Raw genomic sequence first — 24,299 nt, 5'->3', positions numbered from 1 at the left:
AATCAATCAGATTTCTACTCCGGGAATCTGCTGGTTTCCCTAAAAACCTGGGGGTTTCCCTCCCACTCCTCCCAAATTCCCGTTTTTCTCCCCAAAATCCCGATTTTTCCCATCAAATCCCACCCCAAATCCCAACCCCGTCACTCCAAGAATTTCCTTTTCCCTCAGGGATCCCCCACTCCCTTCTCAAAACTTCAATTTTTTTTTGTTCAAAACGTTTTTACTACAAAAAAGTTACCCAAAATACAGTTTTTACAAAAGAAATCTACATTTCCTCCCCTGCAAATCCTTCTTTTTTTTTTGGGAATGAGGCATTGGGACCCCCAATTTTGGGTTATCTGGAACCCCAAAGATCTCAAACCCCAAATTTTTTGCTTTTCCGGAGCTGTTTTGGGGTGCCAGGACCCCAAATTTGGGGGGTTTGGGACCCCAAATTTGAGGATTTCAGGGATTTGGGAGATTTTGTGGTTCTTGGACCCCAAATCCGGGGCTTTTCTGCCTCCCAAACTCTGGGATTTTGGGGATTATGGACCCAGAATTTGGGATTTTTGCACTCCCAAACTCCAGGATTTCGGGGATTTTGTGATCCCAAGCTCCCAAGATTTTGGGGATTTCAGGGATTTCAAGCTCCAAATCTTGAGACTTTTTGGGATTTGGGGTTTTTTAGGATCGAAATCCCAAGGATTTCGGGGTTTTTGCGTTCCCAAAGCCCAGGATTTTTGGGATTTCAGGCTCCCAAAGCCCAGGATTTTTGGGATTTCAGGCTCCCAAAGCCCAGGATTTTTGGGGATTTGGGGATTTTTTGGGGCTCAGCCGTTGTGTTTCTGCCTCTTCCAGAAGCGTTTGACATCGGGGTGCCCCGCGGGGGTCACGACCATCAGGCGCCTCCCGGGGTTCTCGAAAACCAAAACCCCCAAAGCTCGGGCGTGGTCCCGGAGCACCTCGAAATCCACCTGGGACAGGAACTGGTTGTACAGCACACCTGGGGGGAGGGGACAGGGGCGGGGTCACCTGGGGTCACCTGGGGACACCTCGGGATCACCTGGCGGTCACTGGGGGCACCTGGGGATCACCGGGGACACCTGGGGATCACCTGGGAGTCACTGGGGACACCTGGGGACACTTGGGGATCACCTGGGGGTCACTGGGGACACACCTGGGGGTCACTGGGGACACCTGGGGGTACCTGGGGTCACCTCAGGATCATCTGGGAGTCACTGGGGACACCTGGGGACATTTGGGATCACCTCGGGATCACCTGGGAGTCACTGGGGACACCTGGGGATCACCTGGGGACACTTTGGGGTCACCTCGGGATCACCTGGGAGTCACTGGGGACACCTGGGGACACTTGGGGTCACCTCGGGATCACCTGGGGGTCACCTCCTCCTTTGGGGACATCCCCAGCATTGTCACCTGCCCCCCGAGTACACTTTGGGGACATTTGGGGACATTTGGTGGCCTCACCGTCAGAGAAGCGCAGCCGGTCCCGCTCGAGCTCCCAGAGCCGGATCTGGTCAGTGATGGTGGGGGGCAGCACCGGGCTCTGGGGACATTGGGGACAGTGGGGACATTGGGGACAGGGACCCACAACCCACCAGGGAACCCCAGCAACGGGACCCCAGCACATGGAACCCCAAAATGGATTTGGGACCACCCCCCCAAAATGGATTTGGGACCCCCTCACCTGTTTGGCCATCACGGGGTGGGCTCGAGTGCGCAGGAAGTGAATGATCTGTGGGGGAGGGCACAGTGTCCCCAAATGTCCCCAAATCCCACAGCCCTGTGTCCCCAGTGCCATCCCCAGTGTCCCCAGTGATGTCCCAGTGCCACCCCAGTGTCCCCAGAGCCATCCCCAGTGTCCCCAGAGTCCCCAGTGCCATCCCCAGTGTCCCCATTGCCATCCCCAGTGTCCCCGGTGATGTCCCAGTGCCATCCCAGTGTCCCCAGTGCCATCCCCAGTGTCCCCAGTGATGTCCCAGTGCCACCCCAGTGTCCCCAGTGCCATCCCCAGTGTCCCCAGTGATGTCCCAGTGCCACCCCAGTGTCCCCAGTGCCATCCCCAGTGTCCCCAGTGATGTCCCAGTGCTACCCCAGTGTCCCCAGAGTCCCCAGTGCCATCCCCAGAGTCCCCAGTGCCATCCCCAGTGTCCCCAGAGTCCCCAGTGCCATCCCCAGTGTCCCCAGTGATGTCCCAGTGCTACCCCAGTGTCCCCAGAGTCCCCAGTGCCATCCCCAGTGTCCCCAGTGTCCCCAGTGCCATCCCCAGTGTCCCCAGTGATGTCCCAGTGCCATCCCTGTGTCCCCAGAGCCATCCCCAGTGTCCCCAGTGATGTCCCAGTGCTACCCCAGTGTCCCCAGAGTCCCCAGTGCCATCCCCAGTGTCCCCAGTGTCCCCAGTGCCACCCCAGTGTCCCCAGTGGCACCTGCTCGGCCGTGATGCCGTTGGCGATGGCCGCCTGGACACTGTCCCTTGTCACCTGTGCCACCACCAGGTTGGGGAAGCGATAGAGGAGCTCCGAGAAGAGAGCGATGAGAGCGACCTGCAGCTCCGAGTCTGGGGACACCGGGGACAGGGAGGGGACATCGTGGGACCAAGAGTGACAGTGAGGGTGACAGGGATGTCACACAGGGTGACGGGAGGTGACGGGGTGTCCCCACGTCCCCACACCTGTCCCCAGTGTCCCCTCCCTGTCCCCGTGCCACCTGTGTAGGCGTAGATCCGATAATTTGTCTCCACCAGGACGAAGCCGTGGCTGTCGGGCTCTGTCCCCAGGGATGTCCCCAAGGATGTCCCCAGTGTCCCCGAGGATGTGCCCGATGTCCCCGAGGCCAACGCGATGGCCAGACGGGTCGGGTAGAACCGCCGGGACTTCCTCTGGGGACACGGGGACAGCGGGGTCACCAATGTCCCCAAAGCGTCCCCAAATGTCCCCAGAGTGTTACCAGTGCCCCCAAAGTGTCCCCAAATGTCCCCAAATGTCCCCAGAGTATCACCAGTGCCCCCAAAGTGTCCCCAAATGTCCCCAAAGCGTCCCCAAATGTCCCCAGAGTATCACCAGTGCCCCCAGAGTGTCCCCAAATGTCCCCAAAGTGTCCCCAAATGTCCCCAAATGTCCCCAGAGTATCACCAGTGCCCCCAGAGTGTCCCCAAATGTCCCCAAAGTGTCCCCAAATGTCCCCAAATGTCCCCAGAGTGTCACCAGTACCCCCAAAGTGTCCCCAAATGTCCCCCAAGTGTCCCCAAATGACCCCAAATGTCCCCAGAGTATCACCAGTGCCCCCAAAGTGTCCCCAAATGTCCCCAAATGTCCCCAAATGTCCCCAGAGTGTCACCAGTACCCCCAGAGTGTCCCCAAATGTCCCCCAAGTGTCCCCAAATGACCCCAAATGTCCCCAGAGTATCACCAGTGCCCCCAAAGTGTCCCTAAATGTCCCCAAAGTGTCCCCAAATGTCCCCAGAGTATCACCAGTGCCCCCAAAGTGTCCCCAAATGTCCCCAAAGTGTCCCCAAATGTCCCCAGAGTATCACCAGTGCCCCCAAAGTGTCCCCAAATGTCACTAAATGTCACCAAAGTGTCCCCAGTGTCCCCCCTTGTCCCCAGTGTCCCCTCCCAGTGCTCCCAGTGTGTCCCCAGTGTCCCCCCATTGTCCCCAGTGTCCCTTCCCAGTGCTCCCATTGTCCCCTCCCAGTGCTCCCACTGCTCCCAGTGTGTCCCCAGTGTCCCCAGTGTCCCCTCCCAGTGCTCCCAGTGCTCCCAGTCCCACCTTTCTCTGGAACACGAGCCCGAACTCTCGCAGGTGCTGCAGGAACGTCAGCAGGGACTCACTCATCCCCTCCACCGAGTAATCCTGACACCAGTGCAGACCAGTTCGGACCAGTACGGACCCGTTCAGACCAGTGCAGACCAATTCAGATCAGTCCCTCCCAGTTCAACCCAGTTCCCCCCAGTCCCTCCCAGTCCTTCCCAGTTACCCCAATCCCCTCCCAGTTCCCCTCAATCCCTCCCAATCCTAACCAGCTCCCCCCAGTCCCTCCCAGTTCCCCCCAATCCTCTCCCAGTCCCTCCCAGTTCCCCCCAGTCCCCTCCCAGTCCCACCTTGCCCAGGGTGGAGAAGCTGAGCTGGAACAGGAAGGACAAAATCTCCACCAGGTCCATCCCCCGTGCCTGAGGGGGGACACAGGGGATGTTTTTGGGGGGTCCCAGACTTTTTGGGGACCCCTCCAAATTTAGGGACATTCCCCCTGAAATTTTGGGAGCTTCAAATTTAGGGAAAAACTCAAGTCTTGGGGAAAAATACAAGTTTTGGGGAACCCCTCTCCCCCCAGATTTTAAAGACTCCTCCTGGTCTTAGGGAATCCCCCCAGGTTTTTTGGGGACTCCCCTCCAGATTTTGGGAACCGTCACCCAGATTTTGGGATCGTCCCCCAAATTTTGGGAACCATCCCCCAAATCCTGCACCACAAAGCACCAAACCTGGGCTGGCAATTTTTTTTGGGAACCCCATAAATTTTGGTAATTCCTTTGGATTTTTGGGACGTCCCTCCCCCAGATCTTGGGGTGTTTTAGGACCCCTCCGAATTTTGGGATCCCCCTCCCACCAGTTCCCAGAAGATGAAGCAGCAAAACCCGGGGGTTGTTTTTGAGGTAAATCCTGGGGGTTTTGGTTTTGTTTTGTTTTTGGTTTTTTTTTTTTTTTTGTTTTTTTTTTTTTTTTTTTTTTTTTTTTGGGATGCCCATAAATTTTAGTTCCCCCTTCCTGGGTTTTGGGGACTTTGGTATTTTTGGGGTCCCCCTGACCTCGGCTCCCCGCAGGTATTGCAGGATGAAGAACCAGAGCTGGGCTGGGGTGTCGAGCAGCAGGAACTGGAACCCGGCTGAGGTGATGCAGGGGGGCTCCCCCCCCTCACTGGAGACCCCAAAAAATTTGGGGAGGGAGCATCAGAAAAAAGCCCAAAACCTCTGGGGTCACCCCCAAATTGGGGATGGTCACAAATTTATCCCCTATATTTACCCTGTGAGTGAACAGGTCCATTCAGCAAACCCCAAATTCTTCCCAAAATCCCATCTAAACCTTCCCAGGACCCCCCAAAATCCCCTTAAAGACCAACAAAACCCCCCAGGATCCTCAAAATCCCCCCAAAATCTCCAAAATCCCCCAAACCTCTTTGTGAGACCAACCTGCACCAGCAGCTGTGTCAGATCCCAAAATCGCCCCCAAAATCCCCCCAAAACTCCCTCAAATCCCTCAAAATTCTTCCCAATTACCCCCAGGACCCTCCAAAATCCCCCAAACCCCCCAAACCCGCCCAGATCCCAAAAATCCCCCAAACGTTTTCATGAGCCCGGCCTGCACCAGCAGCTGCATCAGGTGCCAAAATCTTCCCCAAAACCCAAAAAACTCCCCCCAAAATCCCCTCAAATCCTCTCAGATTCTCCCCCAAACCCCCTCAAATTGTCCCTAACCCCCCCCAAAAATCTCCCAAACTCCTTAAATCCCCCAACCCCCCCAAACCTCTTTATGAGCCCGGCCTGCACCAGCAGCTGCATCAGGTGCCAAAATCTTCCCCAAAACCCCAAAAAATCCCCCCAAAATCCCCCTCAAATCCTCTCAGATCCCCCCCAAACCCCCTCAAATTCTCCCCAGACCCTCCAAAATCCCCCAAATCCCCCAAACCTCTTCATGAGCCCGGCCTGCACCAGCAGCTGTGCCAGGTCCTGGCTCACGGCCGCGCTCGGGGACCCCACCATGAAGTGCAGAACAACCTAAAAAAAACGCAGGTTCAGCCTCCCCCTAACCCCCCCCAAAAAAACCCAAAATGCCCCAGATCCCCCCAAAATACCCCAAATTGTCACCTCCCAGCGCTCCTCGGCGTATTTGTCCAGCGCGGGCACGTCCCGGGCGTGTCTGTCCGGGCCTAGCGGGGCCGTGTCGTCCGACCAGGCCTTGCCCCTGTGGGACCCCAAAAACGGAGCTCCCCAGGGGGTCAGCACCCCAAAAAACCCCAAAAACCACCCCCCAAAAACCCCCAGACCGCCAAAGTCTCAAAACTGTGAAAAAAATCCCTCATGAATTGTGATTTTTTTTGTGCTAAATTCCCACGCAGGCCTTGCCGCTGTGGGGACCCCCCAAAATCAGCCCCCTCTAGACCCCAAAAATAATCCCAAAACCACCCCAAAAACACCACAAACCTCCCCAAATCTACAAAGTCCCAAAACTGTGACAAAATTCCCTCATAAATTCTGATTTTTGGACTCGTTTGTCCCAAATTCCCACCCAGGCCTTACCCCATTTTCCCCCCATTTTCCATCATTTCTCCCTTATTTCCCCTCATTTCCCTCACCCATTTACCCCATTTTCCCCCATTTTTCCCCCACTGCCCCCATTTTTCTCCAATTTCCCCCTAATTTTCCCGTTTTCTGCCATTTTTTCCAATTTCCCCCTATTTTCCCCCCCTTTTCCCCCAATTCTCCCCATTTTCCCCTCATTTTTTTCATCTTTACCCCCCAATTTCTCCCCCCATTTCCCCACATTTTACCCCCACTTTTCCCCCATTTCTCCCCCAATCCCCCCCCACTTTTTCCCAATTTCTCTCCCCATTTCCCTCCCCATTCCCCCCACTTTTCCCCAATTTTCCCCCATTTCTCTCATATTTCCCCCCATTTCTCCCCAATTTTCCCCCCATTTCCCCCCACTTTTCCCCCATTTCTCCCCAATTTCCCCCCCATTTCTCCCCTATCCTCCCCACTTTTCCCCCATTTCCCCCCAATTTCTCCCATTTCCCCCCACTTTTTCCCCATTTCTCCCCCTATTTCTCCCCTATCCCCCCCCCCCACTTTCCCCCCATTTTTTCCCCGTTTTCCCCCCACTTTTTCCTCACCCCCCCAGCAGAGCCACCCTCAGGTTCTGTCTGAAGTTGGGGTTCAGGGCGACCCCCGGGAGCCCCCCCGGGAGGGTGTGGGGGTGCCACAGGCGCAGCTCCAGCAGCACCTCCTGGCTCTGCTGCTGCTCCCTGTGGGCACAGACCCCCAAAATCACCCCACAATGTACCTGGGAATGCCAAAGTACACCCCAAAGTACACCTGGGAGCCCCAAAGTACACCTGGGAACCACAAAGTACACCTGGGAACCCCAAAGTACACCCCAAAGTACACCTGGGACCCACAAAGTACACCTGGGAACCACAAAGTACACCTGGGAACCCCAAAGTACACCCCAAAGTACACCTGGGACCCACAAAGTACACCTGGGAACCCCAAAGTACACCCCAAAATGTACCTGGGACCCCCAAAGTACACCCCAAAGTACACCTGGGACCCACAAAGTACACCTGGGAACCCCAAAGTACACCTGGGACCCACAAAGTACACCCCAAAATGTACCTGGGACCCCCAAAGTACACCCCAAAGTACACCTGGGACCCACAAAGTACACCTGGGAACCCCAAAGTACACCCCAAAGTACACCTGGGAACCCCAAAGTACACCTGGGACCCACAAAGTACACCCCAAAATGTACCTGGGACCCCCAAAGTACACCCCAAAGTACACCTGGGACCCACAAAGTACACCTGGGAACCCCAAAGTACACCCCAAAGTACACCTGGGAACCCCAAAGTACACCTGGGACCCACAAAGTACACCCCAAAATGTACCTGGGACCCCCAAAGTACACCCCAAAGTACACCTGGGACCCACAAAGTACACCTGGGAACCCCAAAGTACACCCCAAAGTACACCTGGGAACCCCAAAGTACACCTGGGACCCACAAAGTACACCCCAAAATGTACCTGGGACCCCCAAAGTACACCCCAAAGTACACCTGGGAACCACAAAGTACACCCCAAAATGTACCTGGGACCCCCAAAGTACACCTGGGAACCCCAAAATACACCTGGGAACCCCAAAATACACCCCAAAATATCCCTGAGACCCTCAAAAACACCCCAGGATCCTCAGGGACCCCAAAATCCACCCCAGGACCCCCCCAAAACTCCCAAATCCACCCCAGGGACCCCCAAATCCCCCAGCCCTATTTGCCGGGCTCCTCCTTGACCCAAAATCACCCCCCAAAACCCCCAGATTTCCCCCTCAGGACCCCCCAAAAATCCACCCCAAATCCACCCCAGGACCATCAGGGACCCCAAAATCCACCCCAGGACCCCCCAAACCTCCCCAAAATCCCCCCAGCCCCACCTGCTGTTCTCCTTCTTGACCCAGAGCCCCACGGCTGCCTGGGGCAGGGGCTGCTCCAGGAACAGCATCCTCATGATCCCGGCCTGGGCCAGGCCTGGCAGCTCCCTGGGGGGACAAATTTGGGGGTCGGGACCCCCAAAAACCACCCCAAAAAACCCCCACCCCCTGAAATCCCCCCAAAACATGGGAAAAAACTGCTCAAAAATCGAGCAAAAACTGCCCTAAAATGAAGGAAATCTGCCCCAAATCCTGACTGGGCAGCTCCCTGGGGAGGGGGAAATTGAGGGGTCGGGATCCCCAAAAAACACCCAAAAAAAAAAAACCCCAAAAACCACCACAAAAACCATCCCCAAAAAAACCCCAAAAACCACCCCAAAAATAAAAAAGAAAAAAAAAAACCCACCCCAAAGAATGCCACCCTATAAAAGCCCCCCGAATCCACCCAAAATGCACCCAAAATCCAGCAAAAATCCAGTAGAAAATACAACAAAAAACTTCAGAAAATCCAGCAAAAACAGCCCAAAATCAAGCTTGGGTTAATTTGAATTAATTGGAGTTAATTTGATTAATTTGGGTTAATTTTTGGGGTTCTTTTGTATTAATTTCGGGGGGATTGGAGATTAATTTGGGGTAATTTTGGGGTTATTTTTGGAGATATTTTGGGTTAATTAACACTAATTTTAATTACCTGAAGACCGCCAGGCAGGTGGATGAGGTTGTTTAGGGTTAATTAATGATTAATTAATGCTAATTAACACTAATTTTAATTACCTGAAGACCGCCAGGCAGGTGGATGAGGTTGTTTAGGGTTAATTAATGATTAATTAATGCTAATTAACACTAATTTTAATTACCTGAAGACCGCCAGGCAGGTGGATGAGGTTGTTTAGGATTAATTAATGATTAATTAATGCTAATTAACACTAATTTTAATTACCTGAAGACCGCCAGGCAGGTAGCCGGGTGCCCGTAGAGCCGGTCCAGCGTGGGGGGGCTGAGCCCCCTCAGGAACTCCTGCAGGTTCTTGCACTGCAGGTGTGCCCGGGGCTCCATCGCACCTGGGGACACCTGGGTTACACCTGGGGACACCTGGGGACACCTGGGGCACACCTGGGTTACACCTGGGCACACCTGGGGTGCACCTGGGAACACCTGGGGTAAACCTGGGTTCCACCTGGGGTTCCTGGGGGACACCTAGGGACACCTGGGTTACACCTGGGGACAGCCTAGGGCCAGTTGAATGACACCTGAGATACACCTGGGCGGGCAGACCTGGGCACACCTGGGGCAGCTGTGTCACAAATTCCCTAATTGCCCTTCCCTAATTAATCGCCCCCCAGCCCCTCATTAACCTCCACTCCCCTGATTGCCCCCCCTCCCCTAATTATCTCCACTCCTTTGACCACCCCCCTTCCCTAATTGTCCCCAAATCCCCCCAAATTAACCCAAATTACCCCAACCCCCCCCAATTAACGCAATTAAGCCAAACCCCTCATTTCCCCCCGTTTCCCACTCGCGATTCATCCCAAGAATCCCCGATTTTCCCCAAAAAAAAAATCCCCAAAATGCCCAAATTTACCCCAAACTCACCCCAATCACGCCGCGGCCGAGGCCACGCCCCCTTCCCGTTCAAGCCCCGCCTACAAACGTAAATCCCGCCCTTTTTCCCGGTCACGTGGTGAAAGTTTATGTAGTCTCTTTGATCACGTGATGTACTTACCGCCCTTTTATCACGTGATTGTATGCCCGCCCTTGTTTTCATCACGTGATGCTGTTCCCGCCCTTTCCCGGGTCACGTGTCCCGGTGCCGCCCCTCCAAGATGGCGGCGCCCTCCCTCAGCCGCGGTGCCTTCGGTGCCCCCCGGATTTTGGGGGGTCCCGGGGGAGGCCGGGTCCGAGTTCGGGCCTGGAGCACCGGGACCCCCTCAGAGGAGCCCCCCCAAGCCGGGGAGACCCTCGGGAACCCCGCGTGGGACCCCTCGGAGCTCGCGAGGCTCCGCGGGCGCGAGCAGCGCGAGAAGCGGCAGCGATTGAAGAGGGAGCGCGCTGAGGGGAGAGCGGCAGCCGGGCAGGTGATGGGACTGGGACGGACTGGGGAGCACTGGGAGGGGCTGGGGGACACTGGGAGGGGCTGGGGATAGCTGGGGAGCGACTGGGAGTGGGGTTGGGGGCGCTGGGAGGGAATGGGGGGCACTGGGGATAACTGGGGGACACTGGGAGGGACTGGGGATAGCTGGGGAGCGACTGGGAGTGGGGTTGGGGGCACTGGGGATAACTGGGGGACACTGGGAGGGACTGGGATAACTGGGAGAAGAGTTGAGAGGGACTGGGGGGCACTGGGGAGGGACTGGGAGTGGCGTTGGGGAGCACTGGGAATGACTGGGGGGTGCTGGGAGGCATTTTGGTGTGAACAACACTGGTTTGTACTGGTGGGAGTCAGACTCCACTGGTTCATAAGAGTCTATTCTGGTTTTTACTGGTCCATACTGGTTCTGCAGGAGCCCAGTCCACTCCCCAAAGGTTGGACCCCAAAAGCTGAGGTGGAATATCGGCATCCCCTGGGACCCGACGGAAAAAAGGGTACGGGGGCGTGTCCCCAAAGTGACCCCAAAAATGTCCCCAAAATGACCCTGAAAATACCCCCAAAGTTGACCCCAAGGTGAGCCCAAGGGGGGGTTCAAGGGGTCCCCCAAAAGGGATCAGGGACAACCCAAAAATGTCCCAAAAGTGTCCCCAAGGGGAGTGGTGGCCCTGTCACCCCCCCAGGCGACATTTGGGGACATTTCAGCCACGGTTTGGGGGGATTTTGGGTGGATTTTGTGGGATTTTTGGGGGATTTGGGGTTTGGGGGTGTCCTCAGGGGGGGTGGTGGCCCTGTCACCCCCTCCAGGTGACATTTGGGGACATCTCAGCCACGCAGGTGCCGCTGCCCCCCCAGTACAGCCCCCGCTACGTGGAGTCTGCCTGGTACCAGTGGTGGGAGAGGGGAGGGGTCTTCAGCCCCCCCGAACAGGTGAGGGGAGAGCACACCTGAGCCCCCCAGAAACCACACCTGGGCACCCCTGAACACACCTGGGGGAAGTCAGGAAACACCTGGAGGAGGTCAGGACACACCTGAGGGGGGGTTTAGGACACACCTTGGGGGGGGGGGGGGGGGGGTGCAGGACACACCTGGGGGCATTCAGGACACACCTGGGGGGTTCAGCCCCACCCCCAAGCCTCACCTGTTCCCCCCCAGGCCCCGGGGGGGTCCCCGGTGCTGAGCCTGGTGCTGCCCCCCCCCAACGTCACGGGGTCCCTGCACCTGGGCCACGCCCTGACAGTGACCCTGCAGGACATCCTGGTGCGATGGTCAGTGCGGGTTTGGGGCATTTTGGGGGATTTTGTGGGGTTTGAGAGAACTTTGGGAGAATTTTCGGAGGGTTGAGTGGGGTTTTGGGTGGATTTTGGGAGGTTTCGGAGTGGTTTGAGGGGATTTTGAGAAGGTTTAGGGGGAATTTTGGGGGGGTTGAGTGTTGGGGGTTGGGGGGGTTTAAGGGAATTTTAGGGGTTTTTGGAGGGGTTTGAGGGGATTTTTGGGGGGTTGGGGGCATTTGGGGAGATTTTTGGGTTACTTGGGGCTATTTGGGGGGGTTGGGGATTTATTTTGGGGCAGTTTTGGGATGATTTTGGGGTTTCTTTGTTCTTTTGGATGGGCTTTGGGATGTATTTTGGGGGGTTTTGGGTGAATTTTGGGTTTTTTTGGGGTCTCTTTTAGTGTTCACTTTGGGGTCTATTTTGGAGTTTCTTTTGGGTGGGTATTGGGGTCTATTTTGGGGGTTTTTGGGGCACAGGCGGAGGATGCAGGGCTGGAGCGTCCTGTGGGTGCCGGGCACCGACCACGCTGGCATTGCCACCCAGGTGTGTCCCCAAATGTCCCCAGTGATGTCCCCAACGTCCCCAAAATGTCCCCGATGTCCCCAGGCCGTGGTGGAGCGCTGGCTGTGGTGGCACTGGGGGCTGTCCCCAACGTCCCCAAAATGTCCCCGATGTCCCCAGGCCGTGGTGGAGCGCTGGCTGTGGTGGCACTGGGGGCTGTCCCCAATGTCCCCAAAATGTCCCCGATGTCCCCAGGCCGTGGTGGAGCGCTGGCTGTGGTGGCACTGGGGGCTGTCCCCAACGTCCCCAAAATGTCCCCGATGTCCCCAGGCCGTGGTGGAGCGCTGGCTGTGGCGGCACCGGCGGCAGCGCCGGCAGGACCTGGGCCGGGCTGAGTTCCTGAGGGAGGTTTGGCGCTGGAAGGAGAGGTGAGGGGACACCCCTGGGGACACCCCTGGGGACAGCCCGGGGCGGTGGCCCCGCGGTGTCACCGTCCCTGTCCCCTCCAGGCACGGGGACGAGATCCTGGGGCAGCTGCGGGCGCTCGGGGCCTCGCTGGACTGGAGCCGCTGTGCCTTCACCATGGACCCGGTCAGTGTCCCCAAGTGTCCCCAAATGTCACCAGAGAGTCACCAAATGTCACCAGAGTACGACTGGAGTGTCCCCGGCTCTCCTGAGCTCCCCCAAACCTCCCTGAGCTGTCCCCAGAGTGTCCCCAACTGTCCTCAAGATTCCCCTGCTACCCCCACAGTGTCCCCAAGTGCCCCAAACCTCCTTAAACTGTCCCCAGCTCTGTGTGAATTGTGTCCCCAAGTGTCCCCTGTGTCCCCAGGCCTTCTCCCGAGCTGTCACCGAGGCGTTCGTGCGGCTGTTCCGGGCGGGGCTGATCCGGAGGGACCAGAGAGTGGTGACCTGGAGCTGTGCCCTGGGCTCTGCCCTGGCCGACGTCGAGGTGTCCCCAATGTCCCCAAAAGTCCCCAAAGTGTCCCCAGCTGTCCCCCGTGTCTCTGACCCCCCCTGTCCCCACAGGTGGAGCCCCGAGTGCTGTCGGGTCCCACGGAGCTCAATGTCCCCAACTGTCCCCAACCCGTGACCTTCGGCCTCCTCGTCACCTTCGCCTACCCCGTGGAGGGGGATGACGGTGGGTGGCACTGGGGACACCTGGGGTGGCACTGGGGACATTCTGGTGGCACTGGGTACTCCTGGGGTGGCACTGGGAACAATGTGGGTGGCGCTGGGGACACCTGGGCGTCCCCTCAGTGTCCCCTCGTGTCCCCAGGGCTGGAGTTGCCCGTGGCCACCACTCGCCCTGAGACCATTTTTGGGGACGTGGCCGTGGCCGTGAACCCGAAGGACCCGCGGTACCTGGTGAGGGGGCGGGGTCTCACCTGGGGGAGGGGCCTCAGCTGAGGGGTGGGGTCTCACCTGAAGGGTGTGGCCTCATTTGGAAGGGTGGGGCCTCCATGGGTGGATCCTTGGTGGGGCGGAGCCTTGAGACCCTGAAATTTGTGGTGGGCGTGGCTTGTGGGGTGGGAGGGGTGTGGCTTCCCTGCATGTATTCCATTGGTCAGATTTAGCCCCTCCCCTTTCTCAGTATCTAAGTAAGGGCAAAGGGGTGGAGCTTTCATGGCTGGGGGTGTGGTGAGCGGCTGGGCGTGGCCATCACAGCCTGGCAGGGATTGGTCTGGAATGGCTCCACCCACGAAGGGGGCGGGGCTTACTCTGGTGAGGCTCTTTAGGGGACTGGGTGTGTCAGGGGCGTGGCCAGCTCTGACCACGCCCCCTCAGCACCTTCATGGCCGCCGGGTGCGGCACCCGTTCAGCGGGGCCCTGCTGCCCGTGGTGACCGACAGCAGCGTGCAGCCTGAGATGGGCACTGGTGAGGGACTGGGGGGACTGGGATGGGATTGGGGGGGACTGGGAGGGGACTGGGAGGGACTGGGAGGGGACTGGGATGGACTGGGATGGACTGGGAGGGACTGGGATGGATTGGGAGGGACTGGGAGGGGATTGGGATGGATTGAGAGGGACTGGGAGGGGATGGGGATGGACTGGGAGGGGATTGGGATGGATTGGGAGGGACTGGGAGGGGATGGGGATGGACTGGGAGGGGACTGGGATGGACTGAGAGGGATTGGGAGGGACTGGGAGGGGATTGGGATGGACTGGGAGGGGACTGGGATGGACTGAGAGGGACTGGGAGGGGATGGGGATGGACTGGGAGGGGACTGGGATGGATTGGGAGGGACTGGGAGGGGATTGGGATGGACTGGGAGGGGACTGGGAGGGATTGGGATGGACTGGGAGGGGACTGGGAGGGACTGGGATGGACTGGGAGGGGACTGGGATGGATTGGGAGGGACTGGGAGGGGATTGGGATGGACTGGGAGGGGACTGGGAGGGACTGGGATGGACTGGGAGGGGACTGGGATGGATTGGGATGGACTGGGATGGATTGGGAGGGGACTGGGATGGACTGAGAGGGATTGGGAGGGACTGGGATGGAGCACTGGGACCAATTTGGGAGTGGAAGGAAAGCAATGGGTGACACCGAGTGGCCGTGGGTGACACACAGGTGACACTGAGGTGACACAGGTGACAATGAGATGGCACATAGATGACATGGGTGACACACAGGTGGCACATAGAGAGGTGACCTAGTGACACTCAGGTGACACATGGGTGATTGAGATGACACGGGTGACACTGAGGTGACCCAGGTGACACACAGAGGTGACCCCCGGGTGTGTCCCCGTGCCCAGGTGCAGTGAAGGTCACACCTGGGCACAGTCCCCAGGACCTGGCTCTGGCCCGGGCCCACGCTCTGCCCCTGCTCTCGGTCATTGGGGACAATGGCACCTTGTGTCCCCCAGGTGGGGGGTGGCTGCAGGTACCTGTGTCCCCAAAGTGTCCCCAGATGTGTCCCTAAAAACGGCCCCAAACTGGGACCAAACTGGTTCTGCAGTGTCCCCAAACGTGTCCCTAAAATGTCCCCAAAATTGGCCCCAGATGTGTCCCCAAATCTGGTCAATGTCCCCAAACGTCTCCAATCCCCCAAATGTCCCCAATGTCCCGAGTGTCCCCAATCCCCCCAAATGTCCCCAATCCCCCCAATGTCCCCAAATCCCTCCAGTGTCCCCAATGTCCCCCCTGTGTCCCCAGGGTGTCCCCAGGTTCGAGGCCCGTGCCCGCGTTGTGGCAGCCCTGGCCCAGCTCGGGCTGTTCCGGGGTGTCCAGGACCACGCCATGACCTTGCCCCTCTGCAGGTACAGCCAGGTGTGCCCCGGGTGTCACCTGCCACCCCCCAGGTGTCCCCTCAGGTGTCCCCAATGTCCCCTTGTGTCCCCGCAGCCGCTCCGGGGACGTCGTTGAGTTCCTGCTCAAGCGTCAGTGGTTCCTGAGCTGTGGGGACATGGCCAGGGGGGCTCTGCAGGTGAGCTGGCACACCTGGGGGCACCTGGGTACACAGGGGGGAAAGCTGGGTACACCTGGGGGCACCTGGGTGGGGGTCACACACACCTGGGCACACTTGGGGAGTCACCTGGGTACACCTGGGGGACCATGTGGGTGACCTGGGTACACCTGAGTGTACCTTGGCACACCTGGGGGGGTTGCACCCACCTGGGCACACCTGAGGAATCTCACCTGTCCCACTGTCCCCAGGCAGTGACGTCGGGGAGGCTCCACCTGGTGCCCAAATTCCACGAGAAAAACTGGAAAACCTGGATGGAGAACGTGGGGTGAGGGGGGGAGGGTATCAGGTGAGGGGAGGGGTCCCAGGTGTGTTCAGGACCCCCCCAAACCCCTCCTCCTCTCCCTCCCAGGGACTGGTGCCTCTCCCGTCAGCTCTGGTGGGGCCATCAGGTACCTGCGTACCAGGTGAGGGGGGGCACCGTGCCCACAGCTGCCCAGGTGTGTGCCCAGGATACCCAGGTAGGTCCACAAGGTGCCCAGGTGTGTCCCCAGGTGTGTCCCTGTCCCCAGCTGTGTCCCCAGGCGTGTCCCTGTCCCCAGGCGTGTACCTGTCCCCAGGTGAGTCCCCAGGAGGGGCCGTGGTTCGTGGGGCGCAGCGAGGCCGAGGCTCGTGCGGAGGCCGCCAGGATTTTGGGGTGCTCACCTGGACAGGTGCAGCTGCAGCAAGGTGAGGGGGGGAGGGGATCCCGAAATTTGGGGGGGTGGGGTTTGGAATTCAGGGTTTGGGGTTTTGGGATCGTGAAATTTGGGTGTTTGGGGTTTGGAATCCCAAAACTTGAGGATTTAGGGTTTTGGGATCCCGAAGTTTGGGGATTGGGGTCCCCTTGGTGACATTTCCGTGTCCCCGATCCCGTTTTGGGGACATTTGGGGACATTTTGGTGACAGTTTGGGACACTTTTCTGTCCCCAGACCCCGATGTTTTGGACACCTGGTTCTCCTCCGCTCTCTTCCCCTTCGCTGCCCTGGGCTGGCCCGAGCAGGTGAGGCCCCAAATGTCCCCAAAATGTCCCCAAAATGTTCCCAAATCTCCCTGAGTGTCCCCAAATGTCCCCAAATCTCCCTGAGTGTCCCTTAAGTGTCCCTAAATGTCCCAAGTGTTTCCAATTGTCCCCAAATCTCTCTGAGTGTCCCCAAATGTCCCTGAGTTTCTCCAAGTCTCCCTAAATGTCCCCATATCTCCCTGAGTGTCCCCTAAGTGTCCCCAAATGTCCCCAAATCTCCCTGAGTGTCCATTAAGTGTCCCTAAATGTCCCTGAGTGTTTCCAATTGTCCCCAAACTGTCCCCAAATGTCCCTGGATGTCCCCTAAGTGTCCTCTCAGTGTCCCTTCAATGTCCCCAAATGTCCCAAAGTGTCCCCCAATGTCCCTAAATGTCCCCAAAATGTCCCCAAATGTTCCCTTTGCCCTCCAGGCCAACGGTGCCACCCTTTGATGTCCCTTCCGTCCCCTCTGTATCCCTTTTGTCCCCTCGATGTCCCTTTGTCCCTCTGTGTCCCCAGAGCCCCGATTTTGGCCGTTTTTACCCCAATTCCGTGCTGGTGACCGGAAGTGACCTCCTGTTCTTCTGGGTGGCCCGGATGGCCATGCTGGGCCAGCAGCTCACGGGACAGCTGCCCTTCTCTCAGGTCCCCAAACTGTCCCCAAAGTGTCCCCAGGGGTTCCCAAATGTCCTTAAATGTCCCCAGACGTCCCCAGACTGTCCCCAAAATGTCCTCAAATGTCCCCAAGGGTTGCAAAATGTCCCCAAAGTGTCCCCAAGGCTTCCCAAAGTGTCCCAGGAGTTCCCAAACGTCCTTAAATGTTCCCAAATGTCCCAAAATGTCCCCAAATGTCCTCAAAGTGTCCCAAGGGTCCCCAAAGTGTCCCGGGGGTTCCCAAATGTCCTTAAATGTTCCCAAATGTCCCAAAGGTTCCCAAGGGTCTCCAAGGGTCCCCCAATGTCCCCAAAATGTCCCCAACTGGCCCCTGGGTCCCTTTTTCCCCCTTTCCTGGTGCCTGATCCTTTCCTGGGGGTCCCCATCTACATTTTCAGGGGTCCCAGTGTCCCCAGTCCCATTTTTGGGGTCCCCATCCCCGTTTTTGGGGTCCCCGTCCCCATTTTTGGGGATCCCACTGTCCCCTGTCCCCTTCCCCCCAGGTCCTGCTGCACTCTCTGGTCCGGGATTCCCAGGGAAGGAAAATGAGCAAATCCCTGGGGAACGTCATCGACCCGCGTGACGTCATCGGGGGGGCCACGCTCCAGGTACCCCCAAGAATCCCCCCCAAATCCCCCTGAAAATCCAACAAAAATCACCTCAAAATCCCACAAAAATCCCACAGAAATCCCATAAAAATCCTACCACAAATCGCACAGAAATCTCACAAAAATCCCCTCAAAAATCCAGAAAGAAATCCCACCAAAGTCACGCAAAAACATTCCCCAAAAATTCCCCCAAACTCCCCGCAGAAATCCCCACAAAAATTTCCCCCAAATCCCACAAAATTCCGAAGAAATTCCCCCCAAAAATCCCACAAATTTCCCCCCGAAAATCCCACAAAAATCCCCCAAAAATCCCATGAAAATCCCACAAGATTTTGGCTGATTTTGGGGTGATTTGGGGCTGATTTTGGGGTTTTTTGTGCCCCAGGAGCTGCAGGAGAAGCTTCAGAGTCGAACCCTGGACCCCCAGGAGCTGCAGGTGGCCCAGGAGGGGCAGGTGAGACCCCCAAAAAATTGACCCAGAACCCCCCAAAATTCCCCCCAAAATCCTTCCTGACCCCAAAAATCTCCCCAAATCCTTCGTGACCCCCCAAAATCCCCCCCCAGAGGCAGCAGTTCCCACAGGGGATCCCCGAGTGCGGTGCCGACGCCCTGAGGCTGGCCCTGAGCAGCCACAACGTGCACGGTGAGACCCCCACCCAAAACACCCCAAAATCACCCCAAAATATCCCAGAATATCCCAAAATCACCCCAAAATCCCACTGGGACCCCAAAATCACCCCCAAATCCTCCTGGGATCCCACCTGGCCCTGAGCAGCCACAACGTGCACGGCGAGGCCCCCACCCAAAACACCCCAAAATCACCCCAAAATATCCCAGAATATCCCAAAATCACCCCAAAATCCCACTGGGACCCCAAAATCGCCCCCAAATCCTCCCGGGATCCCACCTGGCCCTGAGCAGCCACAACGTGCACGGCGAGGCCCCCACCCAAAACACCCCAAAATCACCCTAAAATATTCCAGAATATTCCAAAACCACCCCAAAATGTATCCTGGGACCCCCCAGATCCACTCCTGGACCCCCAAAATCACCCCCAAATCCTCTTGGCATCCCAAAAATCACTCTGGGACTCCCCCAAATCCCCCAGGGACCCCAAAATCACCATGGGACCCTCCCAGATCCATCCAGAGATACAAAAATCCTCCTGGGAAGCCCCCAGATCCACCCAGAGACCCCAAAATTTTCCCCCCATAAATCCCCCAGGGACCCCCAAGTCACCCCAAAATCCCCGGGGCACCTTGGCCAGGATGGGGACGGGGAGCACTGGGAGCACTGGGAGGGGGTGGGGAGGAGCTTTAGGGGCCTGTGGGGTCCTGGAGCCCCCCCCCCCCCAACCCCAAATTTCCCCTCCTCCCCCCCCCCCAGGCCCCGAAATCCGGGTGGGCGTGGCCTCGGTGCTGACTCAGCGCCGCTTCTGCAACAAAGTCTGGAACGGGGTCGGCTTTGTGCTCAGGGCCCTGGAGAGGGAGGGGGGCACCCCAAAAACACCCCCCGAGGAGGTGAGAGACCCCAAAAACCCCCCAAACACCCCCTGAAACCCCAAAAACACCCCTGAGGAGGTGAGAGACCCCAAACACCCCCTGAAACCCCAAAAACACCCCCGAGGAGGTGAGAGACCCCAAAAACCCCCAAAACACCCCCTGAAACCCCAAAAACACCCCCGAGGAGGTGAGAGACCCCAAAACCCCCTGAGGAGGTAACAGAGACCCCAAAATCCACCCAAAAACAACCCCAGGGAACCCAAAGACAGCCTCAAATTCCCGACAGTGCCAAATTCCCTCATTTTTCCCCCAATCCCAGGTAGCCACCCCCGGCTCTCTGTGACCCCTCCCCACCCCAGGTTGGCCCCCCCGGCTCTCTGTGACCCCTCCCCACCCCAGGTAGCCCCCGTAGCCCCCCTGGACCGCTGGCTCCTGTCCCGTTTGGCCGCTGCTGTCGCCGCCTGCTGTCGCCACTTGGAGGCGCTGCAGTTCCAGGGAGCAGCTGGGGCCGTGCAGAACTTCTGGGTTCGGAACTTCTGTGACGTTTACTTGGTATGGACACCCTGAAATCACCCCAGAAACATCCCCAAAACACCCTGAAATCACCCCCTAAACATCCCAAATTCACCCCCAAAAACATCCCCAGAAATATCCCAAAACGTCCCAAAATCACCCCCAAAATCACCCCAAAAACATCCCCAAAAATACCCAAAAATCACCCCCAAAACATCCCAAAATACCCCAAAAACATACTAAAATCACCTCAAAAACATCCCAAAATCACCCCCAAAAACACCCCAAAAACATCCTAAAAATCACCCCAAAATCCACCCCAAAATCACGCTGAGAACCCCCAAAGTCACCGCCCAAAAACAACCCTGGGACCCCTCCAAATCCACCCTGGGACCCCATTTTGGGCTTTTTTCACCCCAAATCCCGTTCCCTGTCCCCATTTCAGGGTTTCTTACCCCCAATCTTGTTCCCAATCCCCATTTTGGGGTTTCTCTCCCCATTTTGGGGTTTCTCTCCCCATTTTGGGCTTTTTTTCACCCCAAATCCCGTTCCCTGTCCCCATTTCAGGGTTTCTTACCCCCAGTCTTGTTCCCAATCCCCATTTTGGGGTTTCTCTCCCCATTTTGGGGTTTCTCTCCCCATTTTGGGCTTTTTTTCACCCCAAATCCCGTTCCCTGTCCCCATTTCAGGGTTTCTTACCCCCAATCTTGATCCCAATCCCCATTTTGGGGTTTCTCTCCCCATTTTGGGGTTTCTCTCCCCATCGTGGGATTTCTCCCCCCGTTTGGGGTTTCTCACCCCGATCCCGTCCCCAGGAGGTGGCCAAGGTGTCCCTGCTGTCCCCTTCTCTCCGTCCCGGTGTCCTGGCCACCCTCGTGGCCGGCTCCGAGCTGGGCCTTCGCCTCCTGGCCCCCTTCGCCCCCTTCTTGGCCGAGGAGCTCTGGCAGCGCCTGCCCCGCGCGCCCCCCGCGCCCCCCACCCTCTGCAGGGCCCCCTTCCCTGACCCCCAAAAACTGGTGAGCACTGGGGGGATTTTAGGTGGGTCCCGGGGGAGTTTTGGGGTGCCTGGCATGGTCCTGGCTGGGTTTTGGGGGTTTTTGGAGGTCCTGGTGGGGGCTTTGGGTATCTGGGGTGGGCTTGAGGGATTTTGGGGGGTCCTGGGTGGTTTTGGGGTGTCTGGGGTGGGTTTGGGTGGGGTTGGAGGCTGGTTCTAGGTGGGGTTTGGGGGATTTCGGGGGCATCTTCTGGAGGGGAGGTGTTTGGGGGAGGCAAGGGAGGTTTTGGGGGGTGTCTGGGTGGGTCGGGGGTGGGTTTGGGGGTTTTGGGGAGCTCTGGGTGGGTTTGGGGGGTGCTGGGGGGGGGGTCTCAACCCCATTCCCTCCCCTCCCCCCAGGCTCGGTGGCACAGTCCCGAGCTGGAGACGCAGGTGGCCGCCATGTTGGAGCTGGTGAGGGCCGTGCGGGGCCTGCGGGAGACCTTTGGGCTCAGGGGTGCCTCCCGACCCCCAGGTGAGCCCCGGGGGGGGAGGGGACACGGGATTGAAACTCCCAGCAGGCCCCGGGGCGGCCAAGGTGGTGGGGGAGGGGAACTACAAATCCCAGCGTGCTTTGAAGGAGCCAAGATGGCTGCCAAAGGAAACCCAAAATGGCCAATCAGACTTGGACTACAAATCCCAGCATGCTTTGGGACCGGCCAATATGGCCACCAATGGGACACGCGTGTCCCAGCGTGCTTTACGAAAATCAATATGGCGTCTCCAAGGAAAACTACAAGTCCCAGCATGCCTTGGGACCATCCATGATGGCTGCCAGAGCTTGGGAACTACAAATCCCAGCGCTCTTTGCAGAATGGCCACATCTCCCAGCATGCCCCTCCCTACCCAAGATGGCGTCCCCCACGGTGGCCGCCATGTTGCTGCACTCATGGGCGGCCATGTTGTGGGCGTGGTTTTCTCCTGACAGTGCTGGTGCAGTGCCAGGAGCCGGCTCGCGATTGGCTGGAGCCGCTCGGCTCCGCCTTCCAGGCACTCTCGGGGGCGGGGCCTGTTCAGCTTCTGCCCCCAGGGGCGGAGCCGGGGCCGGGCTGGGCGGGAGCTCCAGCAGCTTCCGGAACCTTCGTTCACCTGCGCATCCAGGTGAGGGCGGGGCCTGGTCTGTGGGGGCGGGGTTTGGGGTCTCACCCCCCTCCCCCGGTGACGTTTTGGGGGTCCCTTCCCTCCCCCTCGGTGACGTTTGGGGGACCCACCCGTCCCGTTCCCCCTCCCTCAGGGCCTGGTGGATCCAGGGCCTGCCCGGGCCCAGCTCCGCGCTCGCCTCACGAACCTCGAGCGGCGCCTCAGGAGCCTCGGGGGGGCCCGGGAGCCCCTCCCCGGCACCGCCCAGCACCACCAGGTTGGGCAATTCCTTAATTAGCACGGCTACCCTCATTAACGAGGCCGTGGGGGGGTGGGGCGGCCTCGTTAGCGTGGCCCGGTTGTTAATTAACCCCTCCCCTCCCTAGGCCGCAGTGCTCCGAGCGGACCTGGCCAGGCTGGAGCAGGCCCTGCAGGCCCTGGAGACCCCCGGGGACCCCTCAGAGACCCCCCCGGGGATCCCCAGCTCTGGAGGGGGCCCAGGGCTTAATAAAAATCATTGAAACTTGATATTAATGAGGTTTAGGTATCGTTAAGGTGGGGGGGAGGGTGGGGATTTGGAGGAGGGGGCGTGGCTCGGGGAGGGGCCAAAGCATGAAGGACCTTGGGGAGCTTTGGGTCCTTTCTTGGGGGCTTTTGGGTCCTTGTTTGCCTCTTAGGTGGGGTTTGTTTTTTTGGCGGGGAGGGTCAGGCCATTTTTCAACCCCCCCCTCATTCATGAGTGGGCGTGTCCTGTTTGGGTGGGCGTGGTTCAGGTGTGCACAGGTAGCGCCACCCGTGGCCGCAGCAGAGGCAGCGCAGGATGAGGTGGGGCTGGCCACGCCCTGGGGTGGGGCAGGAGTGGGGTCAGACATGGACACACCCAAAAATAATCCAGTCATGGCCCCAAAATCCCCCCAAATTTTCCCAAAATTCCCCCAGATCTCTCCAAAATGTCCCAAAAATTCCTCAAATCCCTACAATTCTTGGGGACACTGGGGAGATGGCTGGGGACTCCTGGGGACAGCTACACCTGCCTGGTGATACACCCGGCCTGGGAAAAACTGCACAGGATCACTGTGCAGGTGCCAGGTGAGGGCTTGGGGACATTGGGGACAGGGTTGGGGACGCCTGGGATGGGGTTGGGGACACCTGGGGACATTGGGGACTCACCTGGAGACACCTGGGACAGGGTTTGGAGGGTCTTGGGACACCAGGATTGGAGCTGGGGACACCTGGGGGACATTGGAGATGGGGTTGGGGACACCTGGGACACGGTTGGGGACACCTGGGATGGAGCTGGGGACATCAGGAATGGGGTTGGGGACATTTGGAGCAGGGTTAGTGACCCCTGGGGACACTTGGGACACCTGGCTGGGGTCGATGACACCAGAATGGGGTCGGTGCCATCCGGGGGTGTTGGTGACGTGTCCCCAGTGTCCCCAGATGTCCCCACAGGTGTCAGCGGGCCCAGCGTGGAGGACATGGCGGGGATGGTCCTGGTGGCCTTTGTCATCGGGGGGCTCTGCCTGCACCTGTGGCTCCGGGCGGGGAGGTGACACCGGCCTGTCCCCAATGTCCCCAAATGTCCCCAAACCTCCCCAAATGTCCCCAAAATGTTCCCAAAATAAACGGGGCGGTGACATCTCCCCAAATCGATGTGTTCCGACTGAGGTTTGTCCCCACGGGTCCATTTGTCGCCGTTTCCCACGCTCCCATTCATGACTCCGCCCACTGTCCCACGCCCATTCACTTTTTTGGGATCAGGCCACGCCCACTGGCCCACGCCCCCCATTTCATTTGCCTGTCGGGCCCCGCCCACTTTAATTTCCTTCCAAATCTGCCGAACGCCCCAAAATCCATCTTGGGATCCCCAAATCCAGCCTCAAGAACGCTCAGAGGCTCTGCTTAGACACGGCCACCACATCGCTCCCCCTCTCCTCGCGACAGCTCTCGCCATATCGCGACCAAATCTGCGCCGCCATCTTGGGCTCATTCTTGCCCATCCAACTCTCGCGATATTTCGCCCCGAAGCCTCGCCGCCATCTTTGTTACGGGCAGGCTTCTCCCTTAGGTGACGTCTGTTCTACGACGGAAATCGCGCGATATTTCACTCCGAAGCCGCGCCGCCATCTTTGCTGCGGGCGGATTTTGCCCTTCGGTCACTCCCCACTTCCCGCGGGATCTCGCGAGATCTCGCTGTGCCACGTTCCCGGGCTTTTGGAGGTAGCGGAGGCATCCCGAGCAGATTTTGGGGGAATTTCGGAGGTTTTTGAGGGGTTTTGGGGGGGCTGAAGGGGGCTGGAGGGCCGGAGAGGATCGGAGAAGGGGTTTGGGAGGGGTATTGGGGAGGTGGGGGTTTGGGGGGTCCTGAGGGGAATCTTGAGGGGGGGTTTGGAC

General features: G+C 58.4%; 2 protein-coding genes across 2 annotated transcripts; one reads left to right on the top strand and one right to left on the bottom strand.

The window, feature by feature from the left end:
- Positions 1-213: 213 nt before the first annotated feature.
- On the bottom strand, positions 214-9,821 carry GTF2H4 (general transcription factor IIH subunit 4). The gene is made up of 14 exons (XM_062512284.1): positions 9,790-9,821; positions 9,137-9,257; positions 8,200-8,304; positions 6,884-7,015; positions 5,859-5,955; positions 5,680-5,768; positions 4,803-4,911; positions 4,101-4,169; positions 3,769-3,852; positions 2,707-2,878; positions 2,427-2,557; positions 1,688-1,735; positions 1,468-1,546; positions 214-982 (listed from the first exon to the last, which is right to left on the bottom strand). The coding sequence occupies exons 2-14, from the start codon at positions 9,250-9,252 to the stop codon at positions 810-812; spliced, it is 1,404 nt and encodes a 467-aa protein (XP_062368268.1). The 5' UTR covers positions 9,253-9,257; positions 9,790-9,821; the 3' UTR covers positions 214-809.
- A 186-nt stretch (positions 9,822-10,007) lies between these two features.
- Positions 10,008-23,458, top strand: VARS2 (valyl-tRNA synthetase 2, mitochondrial). The gene is made up of 31 exons (XM_062512262.1): positions 10,008-10,271; positions 10,698-10,779; positions 11,112-11,212; positions 11,438-11,550; positions 12,033-12,099; positions 12,388-12,485; positions 12,567-12,648; positions 12,890-13,009; positions 13,087-13,198; positions 13,337-13,425; positions 13,846-13,936; positions 14,820-14,947; positions 15,220-15,323; positions 15,409-15,490; positions 15,721-15,797; positions 15,882-15,990; positions 16,090-16,198; positions 16,442-16,512; positions 17,032-17,157; positions 17,670-17,774; positions 18,160-18,228; positions 18,339-18,417; positions 19,161-19,294; positions 19,676-19,828; positions 20,605-20,805; positions 21,183-21,297; positions 21,751-21,923; positions 22,057-22,179; positions 22,289-22,404; positions 22,676-22,749; positions 23,358-23,458. The coding sequence occupies exons 1-31, from the start codon at positions 10,020-10,022 to the stop codon at positions 23,456-23,458; spliced, it is 3,456 nt and encodes a 1,151-aa protein (XP_062368246.1). The 5' UTR covers positions 10,008-10,019.
- Positions 23,459-24,299: the final 841 nt, after the last annotated feature.

This window comes from Cinclus cinclus, chromosome 35 (genome assembly GCF_963662255.1).
Source record: "Cinclus cinclus chromosome 35, bCinCin1.1, whole genome shotgun sequence".
NCBI lineage: Eukaryota > Metazoa > Chordata > Aves > Passeriformes > Cinclidae > Cinclus > Cinclus cinclus.
The sequence above is the reverse complement of the archived record's forward strand: the minus strand, read 5'-3'. Positions and strand labels throughout refer to the sequence as shown.